We start from the raw sequence: 17,195 nt of genomic DNA, 5'->3' as shown, positions 1-17,195 counted from the left end.
CTCTGGCTTCCTGTTGGGCTCAGCCAATCAGAGGCACCGGCAGGGAATTAGAGGGCGGGAGGAGACTCTGGCGTCTTTGCTGGCTGACTGCACGTTGGCCAAGTCCTTCTTCCAAAGGCTGCAGCTTTTGGCAAATGGATGTACCCATACTGTTCTCTCTGGGTGCCAGTGACGCTGCCTAAGTGCAGGGGGCTGGGAAACAGAGAAACCAATGGAATACTTGGTGGACACTCTTGCCCCAGCTACAGAGACTGCAGCAAGACCCCGAATTCCTCAGCACCAGGCTGAAAGTGTGACTCATGAGTTGTTTCCTAAAACCCAAGTGGGAAAGAGAACATGGCAGAAGACCTCTGGAATCCTTGCTTTGCCCTCTCCCCATGCATTTTTAGTTGTTTGTGTTTGTTTTTGTTCTCCTGAAAAGGAAAGAGGGACAGAGGGAGTTATTTTGAGGCAACCACCTCCAGATTAAGGTTTAATCAGATTCCTAGAGACTCTTCGATCTGCACTCTGTCTTTCAGAACAACATTTCATCAGTATGCCTAGCATCACTGCCTTTAGTCTACTCTATTTACACAATCTGTTTCGACAGCTCTGAGCAGACGGGTCCCTATGGGTCCCCAAAGGAAATATTAAATACCATCATATCATTTTATTCTAATCATATTTTTCACTCTGTGATCGCAGTATAATGGTATTCAGCTCTGGAGCACAAATACACACTCCCACATACACGCACTGACATGCATTTTTACATATGAACGCAACCCACATTTCCCTGTGATTTTCTGCAACGGCTGTGTGGTCTTTATCTGCAGCTTTCTAAATATTTAGTGATTGGGGGGGCAGATAATTAATTAGGTTTATTTGTTTTTAGAGAAGATACTGGAGATAGAACCTACCACCAAAACAAAGTAATTAAATAATGCAATAATAAATAAATAAAATATAAAAAAAAATTAGTGATGACCACAGCCTAACTACTTGATTGATTAGATCAGCAATCACCTTGTTAGCACAGGAAAAAAACCTGGAGTCTTGGAAGAAGTAAAATGTCAAAGAACGTTCTTGGATTTTAGATTTATAAGAGAAAGATAAAACCTGCCCGCCAAAGATTAAGAAAAGCAGCAAATATGCAGGGAAATCTCACTACCCCAGGGCTGCATATAAGTCAAAGGGCAAGAAGAAATAGACACCTGATCACAAAGTTTCAAAATTTTAGGAAAAAAAAAAAAGAAGAGAGATTAATCATTGGTCCATTAGATCCCAAATATTGTGCATTCCCTGAAAATAACAGAAACAATAATAAAAACTATGCTTGAGAACTGAATGTTTTCGTGACTGAATACTTCACAGGCCTCAGAAGGATTTTATGTTTAAAGCACAGAGGCAACTCATGGGGCGATGCAGAACCAGCAGGCTCCTTGGGGGTCAAGGCAGCCCACGTGAGCACTGGGACTCTTGGCTCCACCTCTATCCAGTGGGGTGCTCCAAGGAGTTGCCCAGACCTCCAATTTAGTGACTCAAAGACAGAAGAGAAGGCCATGTCCTCAGGATGTTAAAATTGGGACATTACAAGAAGAAATGGTGACAGTCAAAGACAGGCTGTTACAGTCAACATTCTGACTGCCTGGTGGCCTGTGGAATAGGCTATGATTTGGTATCCGGGGTGGGGAAGGAGACAGGATCATAGCAACAGTATCTACTTGTGAAATCTACCCTTGTTATTCTTCAAATTACCAAGATACTCTCCATAACCAGTTCCATCCAAGTTCCAGAAGTTCTGGGCTGTGACTTGTGGACAGTAACACCAGTCCCAGAAACTGCCCCCCACCTCTTCCCTTCCTCAGGGCCCCTTCCCAAACCTTCCTTCCACTCCAAACTAAGTAGTGAGAAACCACTTGTCTTTACTTACCGTGGATGAAATCACCACCTCCCCAGAGCAGCCACCAAATGACTTGATAGTCCTTTATATCACTAATGATTTCCACATGATGCTTCTTCTTAACAATTCGGGAAATATATTTTTAAGGGGATTAGGAGATTGGTAATTTGCTTTGGGAGTAGAAAAGCAAATAGAAACAGACTTTACCCCTTCATTATGCACTGGTGTAATGTGATTTCTTAGCAATCTGTGTGTAGTAAACAGTTTCAGTAAATGTGATCATCTGCTACATCTTATCAGTTTATGTACTGTGTGGGGGTTTTAGGGCCCACGTTCCCCAGAGGGCCACAGCTACTTTCCTGTGATGATATAGCTCTACTCTCTATAAGCAAGACCTCAGATTTTTGGCTCACTCTGTTTAATGTCACATTCAAAATGTCATTAAGACTCACTATCTTGGAGAGGTATTTGCACCTCCACATTCATCGCAGCATTATTTTCAATAGCCAAGTTCCATATGATATCATTTATATGTGGAATCTAAAAAAAAAAAAAAAAAAAAAAAAGATAAATGAACTTATTTACAAAACAGAAACAGACTCACAGACATAGAAAACAAACTTATGGTTACCAGGGAGGAAGGGGATGGGAAGGGATAAAGTGGGAGTTAGAGATTTGCAAATACTAACTACTATATATAAAATAAACAACAAGTTTACACTGTATAGCACAGGGGACTATATTCTATACCTTGTAGTAACTTACAGTGAAAAAGAATATGAAAACAAATATATGTATGTTCATGTATAACTGAAGCTTTGTGCTGTACACCAGAAATTGGCACAACATTGAAAACTGATTATACATCAATAAATATATATATATATATATTTAAATTTTAAAAATAGCCAAAACATGCAAACCGCCAACCTAAGGGTCCATCCATGGAGGAATGGATAAGTCAAAATGGACATATATGTAATATATTGATACATGTAATTATATATGGTTATATATCACTATATAATCACATATTGATACATATGATATAATATATAAATTGATATATATATATATATATAAAATTTGGCCACAAAAAATAAGGAAATCCTGCCTCTTTTGACAACATGAATGGACCTTGAAGGCATTATCTTAAGTCAGGCAGTGAAAGAGAAATAGTGTAAATCTCACTTATATGTGGGTCTAGGAAAACAGAAGTCACAGAAAAAGAAGAATGGTGCTTGCCGGGGGTTGGGCATAAGGAAAATGGGGAGATGTTGGCCAAAGGTACAAGATTATAAATTGTCCAGTTATAAGAGGACTAGGATTCAATGTATGACATGGTGACTACAGCGAACATTACTGTATTATATACTGGAAAGTTGCTAAATGGTCTTAAAAAAAAAAAGATCTTAATGTTCTCAGCACACACAAGAAAGTAATAATTATGTGACATGGTAGAGGAGTTAACTAACCTTATTATGGTAATCATTTTGCAATATATTCATGTACCAAATCATCCAGCTGCAAACCTGACACTCACAACATGTTATATGTCAATTTATAGCTCAGAAAGCTGGGGGGAAATACGTGTTTAAAAAAAGAAGTGTCACTGAGTAAAACTTTTCTATGTGTATGTAATACTACTGTGCTGAAATTTACCTCCTTTGTGAAATCCTCAATGAAAAAGTGAGTTTCATGAACATTATCAAAGGATAATGGCCGGCCCCGAGGACAGACAAGCCAGATGTCACGAGCCTCGGGATGGAAGAGACCACCTATGAGATATTGTTGCCAAAAAATAGAACACAAATCAGATTAAGTCTTCATATCTAATAACCACTGGGTTGGAAATACAAGGGCTGGAGGATCACGTTCTCACCACAGGAATGCCATCAGCAAAATCCAGAACCTGGGAGATGGGACAGAGTAAATGCTCAGACTTCTTCAATAAATTGCAAGGAGAAACAAAAGAGAGAAGACGTCTAAATTAAGAGAATTAAGGTAATCAACCAGGGGGGAGGGTATAGCTCAATGTGATAGAGCATGTATGCTTAGCATGTATGAGGTCCTGGGTTCAATCCCCAGTGCCTCCTCAAAAAAAAAAAAAAAAGGTAAATAAGTAAATAAACTTAATTACCCCCCTAAAAATAAAAAAACCTAAAAAAAAAAAAGTAAAAAAAATATCATCAACCAGATGTGTGGGGCTTTTTTGGATCCCAATTGAAACAAACTACAACAAACAAACAAACGAGAACAACAAAAACTTTACGAGCCAATCAGGGAAACGTGGCTGGGCATTTCACGATATTCAGAAATTTCTGTTGATTCTGTAGGTATGATCTATATATAAAGAATCCTTATGTTTTAGGGCAATGTGTGGAAACAGTGGTAGATTAGACGTCAGGATGTCTGGGATTCGTGGTGGAAAGGATGGGTAGGGATTATAGTCTGGAACCAGAGTGGCTGAGAGTTGGTGGCGGTTGTAGCTGGAAGACAGGCCGTCCACAGCTCTCTACTTTTGTAAATGTTTGAAATTGTCCGTAATTATTTTTGAATTAATTTAGATATCTTTTATTTGCCAATGACTGCCCCCGAGTCTGCACTGCATATCACGTTATGAAATTAGCAATTCATAATGCCTAGTTGGAGTTACTCAACAGTTCACAAAGCAGTTAAGTTCGCCCTCTCCTTCCTTCTTCCTAATACTGAGCGAGGCAGGCGGTGCTCCAGCCTGCACTTTGCAGATGAGCCGAGGGTAACTGCAGCTAGTGACCAGGACTGCAATCAAAAGTCTTAGAACTCCAAATTCCGGGCTCCTCCCTCCACACGAAGAATGAGGAGTGGAAGGGGGATGGAAAAGACCTCTCTTTAAAATCGAAGTAGAGTCGATTACAGTGTGTCAGTCTCTGGTGCACGGCACAATGTCCCAGTCATGCATAAATGGAAAAAAAGGTGAAAACGAAAAAGACCTCCTTAACAGAAGCACCAGCGCTGGTGGCTGGGAGAGCCTGCCTTGTTTTGGCCGCCAGATGGCGAAGGCTGCTCGCCGCCAGACACTTCGCAGCCTCCGCGGAACTGCGGCCAGACTCACGGCCAAGGACGCGGTACCAACGGTTCAGGGAAGGCGGGGTCCAGCCTAGCATTGCAGAAGTTCCTGCGCGGGCCCTGCTGTCTCCCTGAGAGCTAAAAACGTGAAAGACTTTTTAAAGGAGACAGAGGGAATTAAAGTGAGGGTGGGGTGGTGGTTCACACCCTTCTGCCTAAAAGAAGCAGAGACTCACGCTTTAGGGGCGATCAGGGGCCCATCAGAAGTCAGGCACTTTGGGGTCCACCTCGGAGAGGTTGCTCCGTGTCTGGCGCAGTTACATCCTTCCTCTGGTGGACTCGATGCGACTTCTGCGACACGCAAAGGACTCTTAAGGCCAGAAGAAAAAGGCGAAGAGGGGTGAAGGGGTCGCCAGGAAATACTGACTTTTCTTTTAAGCTGTAATAAGGAGAAATTCGGTGGCCACCAGGGTCAGAGTCCCCATCATGTTTAAAAACAAAAAAGTAACTTCGGGCTCAGCTCATGGGATGGGGAGGAAATCCAGCTCCTGCGGGTTCTGGCGGCCGGCACCCCGGGAACGCCAAGTGCAGGCGCAGCGCCCAGGCCTCTTCGAAGAGCAGGAGGGACCGCGACTCGGACAAAAATGGGAGCAGGGGGACGGATTCCGCGGGTTCGAGTCCCCCGGGGCTGGACCTGCGGAGTTCGCGTACTGGAAAACTTAAACCTCAGGGATACGGAGTTCGCAGAAGGGGACTCAGTCAGGCCCACCAACAGAGTTTTGCAAATTGCCTTATAAAAGAACCTCCCGATGGTGCCGAAATCTCCCCGAGGTGAGAAGCCAAGTTGGCGCGCGGCAGGGTGAGAGGGTCACAGCCGCGAGCGCGGAAAAGGGGAAGCGTCCGGGCGAGTGGAGAATGAGTGACTTTAATTTTTATCCCTACTGGAGGCTCAATTTCGATTAAAATCAAGGGGCATGCAGGAATGTTTTTATTTCGGAGGGTTTTCATGACACCTGCTGAATTAAAAGCAACAAAACAGCAACTAAAAAAACCCTCCGGCATCCTACCGTGCCTTGTTTGGTTCAGAAAGATGGAAGAGATCGCAGAGGAAGGGGAAGTCCGTGAGTCTGCCTTTACACCCAGATTTAAAGCTAAACAGTGGAGGCAGGAGAGGAAGGAGGCTCGGACCAAACGCTGCTTCGGAGCCCTGAAACTCTCCACCTAGAAATGCGAGTGTGCCTTGCTGCCGACTCCACCCGGGCTCCGCCCCGGTTTACAGCCTGAGAGTTTGGCTGCACCTTCCCCTCCTCCCCTATTTCTTTCCCGCTTCTTGCCTTTCCCAGTGGGTGGCTTCCTCACCCCACCCCCAGGATAGCTACCCTGAGTCCCGGCAGTTCTCGGCTTCATCACCCTGGAGGTAGAGTCCTGGGGCGGAGAGGAGCGAACTCGTGCCGGGGCGGGGTGGGGGTGGGGGCGCAGAGGAAGGGTTTGCTCCTAGTCCTCCCCAAAGCAGGAAAGACTTCCCGGGGTGATGGGTGGACTGCCTTCTTTTTTAAAACCCGGACAACCTCAAAGTATTTGGCGATGTAAAGGATGCGTGGAAAGTGACAAACAACGGGGTTTCCAACTCGAAGTCGGGTCCTTTTTGCACTTCTTTTTCCTCTTTCGTTGCAGTTTATTTGTCTAATTGCGTACTTTTGTTTGGGGGCAAGGACGGAGGCGAGCCAGCAGACCCCCAAGCGGGTGTCTCCACCCTGCGCCGGGAACGCCGCCTGCGCGGGCGCAAACGCTGGGACCCTGGCGAAGAATGTAAACAAACGGGGCGCCCGAGTCCTTGATCTTTATTTAAATAGAGGCTTGTTTATCGGTGTCATCCTAGGAGGATTAATTAGATACATCTCTTCACAATTTGGTGTCTGACACTCCATCTTAGGAATGCCTTATCACAAGGTGTTAATTGGGGCCACTCAGCCACTTACGTTTCTATTAAACACTGTGAGGGACTTTTCACAAGTACCAGGTTCTTTTTACTGTACGGTGCAAAAATATACAGGACTGGAAATAGACTGAGGCCACTGTCTGCTTTATCCCGGCGCTGATTAGCATTTCCCGTCTTTCTCGAGGGCAGAATAGGAGAACACGGCTTCGAAATTCCATCGCATCCCCCAATGCGCTAGAGCTCCTCGGGGATGGGGGAGGGGGGCGCGCTGACCGGGCCCGAGGGGCTACGAGTCGGCCTCCCCCAGTCTGAGCCTGTCATCCACGATACACACACAGAAACCAAACTGCAAAGCTTTCGCTTCCAGCTCCGGGCAGAGTCTGGGCGGCTTGGGCAAAGCTTTTGAACAGGCACCGTCGGAGACGAGGGGCTGAAGTCCGAGACCCCAAGGTCACAGGCAGCGGACCTGGGAAGGGCCGGGGCTGGGGGGGGGGGGAATGGGGAACAGGGGAGAGGCGCGGTACGAGCTCGCGGGGGCCTTAACTGGGCGCGGAAGGGGAGGAGGTCCCGGCTGATCGCTCGCCTCCCAGCAGCTAATCCTCTTAGCAGCTGCATTTCCGCGCCACGCAGTTAGCAGAATGACCCTCCCGGCCAGACCTTTACCCCGGGAGGGTCAGGAGGGGGCTGGAAAGGACTGCAAGCTGGGCCAGAAGCTGTCTGCTGATAAGCCTGGCGGGACGTCTGGCAGGGGGACAAAGGGCCCTCCGCCCCACTCCTGGGTTTAACTCTTCAGCGGGCCCAGGGCTCAGCCTGGGGATGGGGTGGCCTTCGCCCTCCTGGCGACCGAGAGCCAAACAAGCGGCGCTCAGCGCGCGGCGGCGCACGGCTCCCCGGCTTCCTGGGCAGAGCGGCGGGGCGCGGAGGCCGGGGACCCTCCCGCGTGGGTGCGCGCCCCCCGCAGCCCCGGCAGCCCGGCCCGCAGCTGCCCCCGCGGGCGCCCGGGGCTCCGAGGAGACGGAAACGGCAGGTGGGAGCGGGAGCGCGCGGTGGGCCGCCCGCCCCCCGCCGCGCCCCAGGGTCCCGGAACTTGTGGGCGCCAGGAGGGCCGCGAGGGTGCCCGGGGAGCACATGTGGGTCTGGAGATTGGAGCCCCCCCCCCCCCACCAGGGAGGCCTAGGAAAAAACCCAGAGGCCGGGACGGCCCGGGCTGAGGCGGGTGGAGGTTTTATCTAGGCACGCGCGCATGAAGCCTGCGGTGGGCAATCTTGCATCTCGGCGGCAACCCTCCTCCCCCTTCCCAGCCCCAATACCCATTGTCCAGACTTCCCAGTGCGGTGAGGCAATAACCCCATTCATCTTCAAGGAGAAAAAGAAGATACACAAAGCCTCCCCACCCCCTCGTGACGATAATGTCCACTGGGAGATGCTAGAGCCTCCTGTGGGGGGAGTTGGATGGCGGGACAGTGTTCATGCAGGAGGAAGGGGAGACGAGGAGGCAAAATAAACCCACGGTACAGAAGACAGAGTTATGCCTGTTCCCTCAACGAACCACATTTATTAAAAATGACTGAGACTACATAAAAATCGAAGATCTCTAAAAAGCCAACAGACGCTGTGGCGTCACGTTTCCGTTTATTCACATTAATTACCAAGTTGGGTGGTGGGGGTGGCGAAGGAAGAGGATGAAAGGGGAATTTTCCTTAACATGTTGGAAGTTAGTACAGAGTTGCTGAATACATTCTTAACTATCTAAGAAGTAGACAGAATAGATTCCCATACATTGGGGGGATGATGGGGGAAACTCCCCTGGCTCCTGCAAGCTGTCCTCCGGTGATTTGCAAATTCTTTACAAAGCCAAAGCACCAATTTTACATAATCTCATATACCTACGTTGACTATTTGTACAATATTTTTCACAGTATTCTACAGTGTATCTAAGCACACACAACTGTACACTTTAAAATTCTCTCTTTTTCTTTTTCTTTTTGGCAACTCCCTCCCTCGTCCCCTCCTGAGTCCTACTAGCCCCCTCTGGGCACACAGCAGAGGCCTAGCCCACGAGGCAGTCCTGATCCAGGGCACACATGGCTTCTTTCAAAAAATCTGGGAAGAATCAAAGTCAAGTAAAACCAGCCCCTTCACAAAGTTCTTCTGGTCTCCCAGGCCTAACGTCTTTTGTCCCCAGAAGAAAGTTACCAGCAAAAAAGTCCTTGTTGAAGCTGAAGGCCTCCCCTCCTCCTGTAGAAGCCAAACATCTTACCACTCTGGGCTTCCATTTGCTTACAGATTTACAAATAAAAACGAGAATCAAAGCTTTCACATCCTCTGATAGCATTAGGCACTCAATCTTCACAGCCCAATTCTCTGAACGTCTAGCGTCTCCAATAAATAAATCCGTAACTTTGAACAACCTTCAAATTTTAAAACGCTTGAAAGTCCTCCAGTACATTTATTTTAAAAAAAAATTGCTAGGCTTGTTTCAGTTACCTGCAGCAAATCAAAAAGCTTTGGCACCTTCTTTTAGGAAATTGCACAAAACAGGGTGCATCAGGGTGGAAGGCAAACGTCTTTTTGGCAAAGAAGACAACAAACAACAAAAAAACACCACCAAGTCCATCTGCCTAAAGTTAGCTGATTTTTGCGAGGTTAAAAGAACTCTTCAGGGAGTTGTGTAAAAAGCATAATAGCCCCCCATGCTTTTCGAGGTGTCTTTGCTGTAGTCTTCAGCGTTAATGTCCTCGCATTTTATGGAGGGAGAATTCTCGTTACTGGAGGTGCTGGGGGACAGTCGCCTTCGCTTACAGGCACTGGTGTAGACGCCCGAATCGTTGGAATCCAGAGACTTGATGGAAGGGGGTGTCTCTATCCAAGAAGAGCTCATTTCTTCTTTGACTTTCTCCTTGGAGAGCTGGTCTTCAGAGAACACAGGGGGGCTTGTTCTGGAGGTCCATGGGAGTCCAGCTGCCATCTTTCTCTGATAAGAGCCTCTACCTCCCCAGCCCGCCATGGCAGGGAAGGTGGGGTCTGGGTAATACCCCAGGGCATGGGATGTCTGGAGGGGCAAGGATTTAATGCCATACGGGAGCAAGGCGCTGGAAGTATATTCAGACTCATAGGAACTGATGTCTAGTTTGTTGGTCCCAGCTTGCTGGACAGGCGTGACAAGCCACCGCTGGGGAGGGTTGGTCACCTCTTCGCTCTGTTGGGGCGAAAGGAGGCCGTTGGTCTGTGGCACGGTTCTCTCGCCATTATAATATCGGGCTGGAGGTAAAGTGTTGGCAAAGGGCTCCGGGAAGAAGGACTGAACGCCGTACCGTCCTCCAGGGACAATCTGATGGGATCTAGGAGAATCCGTAGGAGATGGAGTTAACCTGTCATTTTCTGAAGCGGTGTACATGCTACAATATAAAAAGAAACACTTAAAAAAAAAAAAAAAGAAAGAAAGAAAGAAAACAAAGACCCTAATGTTGTCCCTAAACAATCTGCCTCCCAGGAATGAAGAAGCCTCGAAGACTGGGCTTTATAATGGGAGGGCTGCACTGGCCCATTTAAGATGGATGCTTGGATCATCAGGGGAAAATTTCCCACCACGCAAGAAAAACTTTCCTCCCAAGACATTAAGTATTGAAACTACAGAAAATCCACCTTCACAAGTCCCAGAACTTGAAGAACTCAGAGCAACTCTCCCTGGAGTGGCAGGGAAGGAATGCTGGCTATGGGATTAGAAATCCCAGATTTAAAGGCATTTGCAGGGTCTTGTTTGATGTAGTGAAAAATGACTTCTTCTTAGTGTCAGGGTTTTCTTATGTTAAAAAAAGAGAGAGAGAGAGAGGGAGTAATAATACCTGCCCCTGAGAGAATTAAAAAAAACAACAACAACAACAACTGGGATCAAATGAAAAAGAAGGCATATAAATGCAGATTATGAACATTTTGAATCTCCACTCAAATGTTAAAAAAAAAAGCAGCTCCTCATCTTTAAGCCTTTAACATTTCTTAAGAAATTAACAAAACCCTTCTGGGAAAATTCTAATGCAAGATTAGTCAAGGAAAAAAAAAAAAAAAAAGGCAAAGATCAAAATAGCTAAAAATCCCAAACGCGAAAGCTCTTCCTAGAATATGGTCTCAAGAAAGTGTCTGATCCAGCGTGTCTTGTTCAAAGATGACCATGTAAGTAAAACCAAGGGGTACTTACGAGTCATAGTTGTCCCTGAAGCCTTTTGCAAAGGGGTTATGATCAATCTTGAGTTGAGTTATCTAAATAAGGGAGAAAAACGGTCTTTGAGTGTTTTGGCTCTCACGGGGGAACTCGTTTTTAGAGATTCTTGGGACCTTTGGGACACTCACGTCGGTGTTCTGGTAGGCAGTCACCGCGATGAACTGTGTTTCTGAGAAGGTGAAGGTCTGAGCCTTGGAGGGCTCATTCAGGTCCTCCACGCCGTCCTCTGTGACTTCCACGATGTGCAGTCGTGGTTGGTACTTGTGTAAAGACTGGAGGACTATCATCTGCAAATGGTACAGAAAGAATCGCCAAATCTAAAAAGTCTCTTGGAGGCACACACACAAAAAGTCAGCTTTTGACAAATTACATCTTTTAGGATGGGACTCCTGCTGTTTGCCGCCAACAGCTCACATCTTCTGGGTACATACGTGTGCTTAATAAACCCTCTCCTCTTGGTTTCCTAAACTCTCCCCAAAGATTTCAGGATTTCTGTTCCTAACAGTTAAGTCACCATTCTTGAAATCCAGTAAGAAAGTGAAAATAATAATTAAAAAATAAATAATAATAATAAAATAATAATGTAAAAGTAAAAATGAGAAAAGTCAAAAGGAAAACAAAAATGGAAAAGAAAAGACTAGCAAGAGGCCAGGAACAGGTAACAGCAAATATTCTAAATACAGTTAAGAATATTAGAAATAAAAGAGCTTCACAGCCAGGAGACACCCCCTCCTGTCACTCTACCTGCGTGTTGTTGTTATTTGCGCCTTTATTATTGGTGAGTTTTAATTTCCCAAAGGAAATCTCCTGTCTCATCCAGTGGGAACCAGTATTTGGAGACTCTGGGTGAACATACATTTTGTTGCCTAAGAGAAAATGAAACAAAACACAAAACCCAAGCACACAGGGCTGTTTAAAAATGGAGGGAGGAGGGGGAGGGTGCAGCTCAGTGACAGAGTGCATACCTAGCATGCCCGGGGTCCTGGGTTCAATCCCCAGTAGCTCCATTAAGAAATAAATAAGTAAACCCAATTATCTCCCCCCACAACACAATTTTAAAAATAAAATACAAAATTTAAAAAATAACTTTGAAAAAAGATGGAGGGAAGGGACGGATATTTATTACGAACGGGCAAGATCGGAGAGCTAGGGTTACAACACAAGTCTTCCAGCCTTAGGGGCTTAAGAAGGCCCAGTGGAGGCCAACCAGGGGCCCTGGGCTTCCAGCCTTCCTTGGACAAGGCTCAAAATATAAAAATGGAGCCCACAGGCGATGCCTCTTTTGAAGGCCAATCTGGCGGCCTCTAAAGCTAGAATGGCAAGATGGAAAGTTGAATTTTTATGGTAAACTCAGGCTCTGGGAGGCCTTTCTCAAGCAAAGATTAGAACGCCAGGAACCCTTGTCACCTGGAGAGTTTATGACAATTCCTTTCTCAAAGGTAAGGACTTACAGGGAAGGGCTGGAGTAGGGTCATGGGGTAAAATTCTACCTACGGAGAGGCAAGAAATCTGACTTAGCAATTCTCCCCCTTAACCAAAGAATCAGCACAAAGGCAACTCGCACGGACACCTGCAGGCCCCGGATTGGGAGGGAAGGAATGCTGGGTGTAAGCGTGAGTTGTCCGAGTCGGGGGCTCCCAGCCCGCCCCGCTCCGCCCCGCCCGGGCCTCGGCTCTCCTCACCCTGCATGTTATTGTCGGCTTTGCCGCAGGTCACCCATTTGCCCCCCTGGAAGCGCCAGTGGTTGGGGTCCGCCAGCACCACCTCCACGAACACGTTGTAGTGGGCGGTGGGGTTGAGTCCGTTTATGTTGAAGCTCAAGAAAGGAAACATGCGCCTGTGCGAAGGAAGAGAAAACCAGGAGACGAGAGATTCAAACCCGGACGCCCGGGAACCGGCCCCTCGCTCAGAGGACGACATTTAGAAGTCAACAGAACTAACGGGATACCAGTAGATAAAGTGGCCGTCACTACGTAAAATGTTCCTGAGCTGGCAACTCTTGGAACATCTCTTTTCGGAAATATTTTGCCGCCAAGTCAGTATTTCCCAAATACGCTTCTGCACCCTCTCCCAACTCAAGTTCCCGACCCTTTCAGGTGCTCATTAATTTTTTCCCCCAGGATGTTTAAAATCATTCATTTTTATACGCACAAGTGCAAGTTGTTCTCGTTAAAAAAAAAAAAAAAAAGACTTCTACTGGTAACGTTTAAAGTCTCCTCTGGACGCCCCTCTCCCAACACCCACTCACTTTCCCTACTTGCTAGCAGTGAGGTATGTGTCCGAACTTTCTCAGGCCCGGGACCCCAGCCACATCGGACTCCAGGGTCCGCCTAACCACTACCCGGACCGACCCTCGAAGCCCGCGAGCCGGTCCACACCCTGTTCCCCCCGAGGCGCCCCATGGAGACCCCGGCGCCTAAAGCTGCGGGAGCCCATCTACTGCGCCCAGGGAAGCCCGTTCTTTCACCTTCCTCCATCCTTGGCTCCTAGCCGGCCCGCAGGGACCAGTGTACCGCCGAGCGGGCGGATCTAGTAAATCCAGCTTTGTGGACAAGCCCCAATTTCCATTTCCGCTTCCACCCAGGGGAGGGTGACGAGAGGGAAGGGGGGAAGCCACCGTAACCCGAGCACCGCGCACAAACCGCCGGTGCTCGGACGGGAGGGACACCGGATTGGAGAAGCGGCGTCTCCACTTGCTGCGCGCGGAAACTCACTCTCCCAAGCACAGAGCCGAGCGAGCGAGCAGCGGTCCCTCCTCTCCGCCATCCCCAGGACCCCACACCCCCTCCTTACCCCCGCGCTCCTCGGGGCCCCTCCGCGCTGCGCTCACCTGCCCTGTTTCGTAATGATCATCTCGGTTTGGTGGCGGTGGAATTTGAGCCACAGAGGCCGGTTGCACAGGTAGACGTGGGCGCGGAAGCCAGAGCCAGGAACCCCCAGGCCCCCCAGTCCTCCGCAAGAACCCGCGGCTGCCGCCCCAGGGTACGGCCCATAGAGCGGAGCCCCCTGGCCGTACTGATAGGCGCCCGGACCGCCTCCTCCCCCGCCGCCGCTGCCGCCCGCGCCGCCGCTCGCGCCGGCTCCCGGGCCGAACTGCGCCCTCCCGGGTGGGCACACGGCCGCGGGGAAGCCTCCGGGGGGCAGCATGGAGCCGTAGGGGTAGCGCGCCCCGTTGGGAGCCGGGTACACAGATCCGTGGGGCGCCCCGGCCGCCGCCTGGTACGGGAAGAGCGAGCAGGGCGCGGCCAGCTCGGAGCCCTGAGGCCCGGGGGACTGGAGGTAGTAGCGCTCCGAGCTCAGGCTGTCCATGGAGTAGCGCGCGGTGGCGGCGGCGGCGGCGGCGGCGGCAGCCGCAGCGGCGGCGGCGGCGGCGGAGGGCATCTCGTCCTCCCCGCAGGGGGAGCCCTTGCGGCCGTCCGGGGGCCCTGGCTTGGCCACCGCCGCGGCGCTGGCGAAGGCTTCCCCGGCGTCGGCGTCACTGAGCATGGCCGCGGGGGCTCCCGCGCTGGCGGCTGCGGGCTCCCCGCTCCCTGCCTCGCACGAGAGGCTGCCCGAGAACTTCTTGGGCGCTTTGTCTAAGTCCAGCCTCTGAGGCGAGGGGGCCGCTCCCGGGAGGTGGCCGGCGCTCCCGCCGCCGCCGCCGCCGCCGCCGCCGCCGCCTCGCGCGCTCTCCAGCGGGTAGAAGTGCGCGCCGGGCAGGTTCACCGAGCTCACCAAGAGCTGCTCCCCTAACTGCATGCTTTGCAAAGCGCAGACGGCAGCTGGCTGCTTCCTCTCCTGCCGCGGCCTTATTATAAAGGCAGGATGGGGGAGCCAGCGCCCTCTTCCGAGGGGAAGGTAACTTCCCCTTCCTCCGGTGCGGGGCTACCCACCTGGCGACACGCGGGGCCGCTAAGGCGCGCACTGGCGCGCCCTGAACCCCGTGTCCTTTCCGCAAGGAAAGCGCACTGAGTTTGGAGGCAGGAGATGAAAACTGCCCGAGAAGCTCTCTCCCTTTCCTTCCCCGTCCTTTTTGCCTCTCTGGACTTCTACCCTCCTCCCCTGCACACACAGGAAAAAGAGGTCTTAGGTCTCTCTCCCCATCCACCCACCAACGCTAGACTTTCTGCCCTTCTCGACCGACTATCGGTCAAGTTGACCACTTGGAAACTTGTAGGCTGTCATTGGTTGCTTTATATACATGAGGCCAGGGAGGGGCTTCGCGGCCCCACAGCCTCGGGACCCTCCTATTGGCTGGTGGAGGTGACACTAATTCAATTAGGCATTTACTAATTGGATCAAGTCGCCTGCGACTTTCTTTTCCTTTAGCCTGATTTTTTTTTTTTAATTTGAGACTGTGTCCTGCTGTGAGAATCAATCCTGGTGTCTGTATTAAGCTGGAGTTTAGGGGAACAGGGTCTCCATAGCAGGGTTCGTGCTTGGCACAGAAGTTGTCGAGTTGTCGCGGCGCTCATAGCGGGGCATGTGGGGACGGGAGAGGGTTTCAGAGGCCGGAGGTAGAAATGCTCTCCAAGCTGATGGCCTGCAGGGAGGCACCGGTCCCCGAGGGTGGGGATCTGGGGCGAGTTGGAGAGAGGCCCAAGCGAAGTCTCTTTCCTCGACAGGGGCTGTAACTTCAGGCACGCTGTCCTCCTGACTGGGGAGGGCTCTCTGGCTTCCGACACGCAGGAACCACTTCTTTTTCGTCCCATTCTTATACTCAATGGGAAGCGTTTGTGGAGAGGAACCGGGCGTTTGGCTTTTGGGATTCTGGAGACGGCGAGCGCACACTGCCATCCTTGACGACCGAAGCCTGCAGCTTTCTGAATCAGAAGCCCCAGTGCGGTGGAATACCGGGGCCACCCTCATCCCCACTCCAGCACGCCTGCTTTCAGGAGGCAATCACTCTCACTCCCTGCAATTTAAAATCCACGCCGTTCGGTTTCCCTGAATCCCAGATCCCACCCCCCTGTCCCTCCCATCTTCAGCTGGGCCTGACACCGAGAAACAAAGGTTCCCCAGCAGCCGCGCGGTTAAGATTCCCTGCGCCTCTCCTCTGCTGCGCAACACAGAAGGTGGAATAATTAGTGAAATAATCAGTTTGATGTTGAATTAAGCCCTTTTGCCCCAGCTGCCTGTTTCTCCCCTGCGTTTCAGCAGACAGCAGAATCAAGAGTGGTGCCGTCATATTTTATTGTTTTATTAATACAGAAGGTGTGGGGCACGTTTCCTTGCGGATAAGGAGAAACCTGAATGTTTGCTGTGAATAAGCAATTACAGACGCGGCATGTAGTCGCCCCGGGAGCGCATTTTCCGGCTGAGATGTCAGGACTCCGCTTCCCCCACCGAACGCGATCACGCGGGAAACTCTACACCCGGCAGTCGCAGGATTTGTTGAGCGCGCACACGCCGGTGCAGAGCGGCTTGAAGCTTTCCAACCTAGGTTCAGACCTCAGCAGCATCAACATTGGCACGTCTGGGTTAGAGAGCGAGGCGATCCTGAATGCACTCGAATGCTCCAGAGCGTTTACCAGTTTTTCGCCATAGTGAAAACCCCGGGCGCGCGAAGGTTTTCAGGGTCAAGGCACAGCCAGGGTCGAGGAGGGAGGGAGCAAGTTAAGCGAGTGGGCCCGGGCGGGGGCCTCGTAGGTCCCGGGCACAGCGGATCCCTGGAAAGCTGGCCCAGAGCGCGCGCAGCCAAGCGCTTCTATTTTGTCTCACCAGTTTAGCTGGGGTTTGGCGTGACTCTCTGTTCTAATCACCCCATCGTCCACTCCCACCTCCTCGGCTTTTGTTTAATTTTGACCCAGGGAAGTCTTGAATTGCATCTTTCAAGTCCTTTGTGCTTTTAAAGACTTCATGGTATTAACGTGGAGGTTCCGTGAAAGGGACTTCGGAGCAAGGAAAGGAAGGGGCCGCGCGGCGTGGGCAGCTTGGCGAGGCAGCCCGGGCCAGGGGCTCCTGGTACCACTCACCTGCTCCTCCGCATTAGCCTTGACCTGAGCTGCAGGATGTTTGAGGGAAAAGTAGGGATGCGATCAAATCTCGCATTTGGGGGAGACAGAGTAGCCGGAGGTAGGTAGCAGGTTTGCGCTTTATCTCAGCGAAAAAGCGGGCCTCGGTGTCCC

At 50.2% G+C, this 17,195-nt stretch overlaps 1 protein-coding gene across 3 annotated transcripts; it reads right to left on the bottom strand.

Annotated features, from left to right (window-relative positions):
- Positions 1 to 8,482: 8,482 nt before the first annotated feature.
- On the bottom strand, positions 8,483 to 14,843 carry EOMES (eomesodermin). 3 transcript variants are annotated; one of them, XM_010977822.3, is made up of 6 exons: positions 13,919 to 14,843; positions 12,771 to 12,925; positions 11,833 to 11,954; positions 11,217 to 11,375; positions 11,065 to 11,126; positions 8,483 to 10,267 (listed from the first exon to the last, which is right to left on the bottom strand). In XM_010977822.3, the coding sequence occupies exons 1-6, from the start codon at positions 14,824 to 14,826 to the stop codon at positions 9,529 to 9,531; spliced, it is 2,145 nt and encodes a 714-aa protein (XP_010976124.3). In that variant the 5' UTR covers positions 14,827 to 14,843; the 3' UTR covers positions 8,483 to 9,528. The 3 variants fall into 3 exon arrangements, with proteins under 3 accessions (XP_010976124.3, XP_064352888.1, XP_064352889.1); XM_064496818.1 differs by having other exon boundaries at positions 8,483 to 10,210; XM_064496819.1 differs by having other exon boundaries at positions 11,833 to 11,930; positions 13,919 to 14,430.
- Between the last annotated feature and the right edge of the window lie 2,352 nt (positions 14,844 to 17,195).

Source organism: Camelus dromedarius, chromosome 17, assembly GCF_036321535.1.
Source record: "Camelus dromedarius isolate mCamDro1 chromosome 17, mCamDro1.pat, whole genome shotgun sequence".
Classification (NCBI taxonomy): Eukaryota; Metazoa; Chordata; class Mammalia; order Artiodactyla; family Camelidae; genus Camelus; species Camelus dromedarius.
Note: the sequence above shows the minus strand (reverse complement) of the source record. Positions and strands in the feature narration are given on the sequence as shown.

Excerpts from the sequence above, each read along its gene's own strand:
- EOMES (XM_010977822.3), bottom strand. The coding sequence starts at position 14,826 with ATGCAGTTAGGGGAGCAGCTCTTGGTGAGCTCGGTGAACCTGCCCGGC. Across the intron at positions 12,926-13,918 it reads ATCATTACGAAACAGGGCAG|GCGCATGTTTCCTTTCTTGA; the intron begins GTGAGCGCAGCG and ends TCCTTCGCACAG. Across the intron at positions 11,127-11,216 it reads CTGCCTACCAGAACACCGAC|ATAACTCAACTCAAGATTGA; the intron begins GTGAGTGTCCCA and ends TCCCTTATTTAG.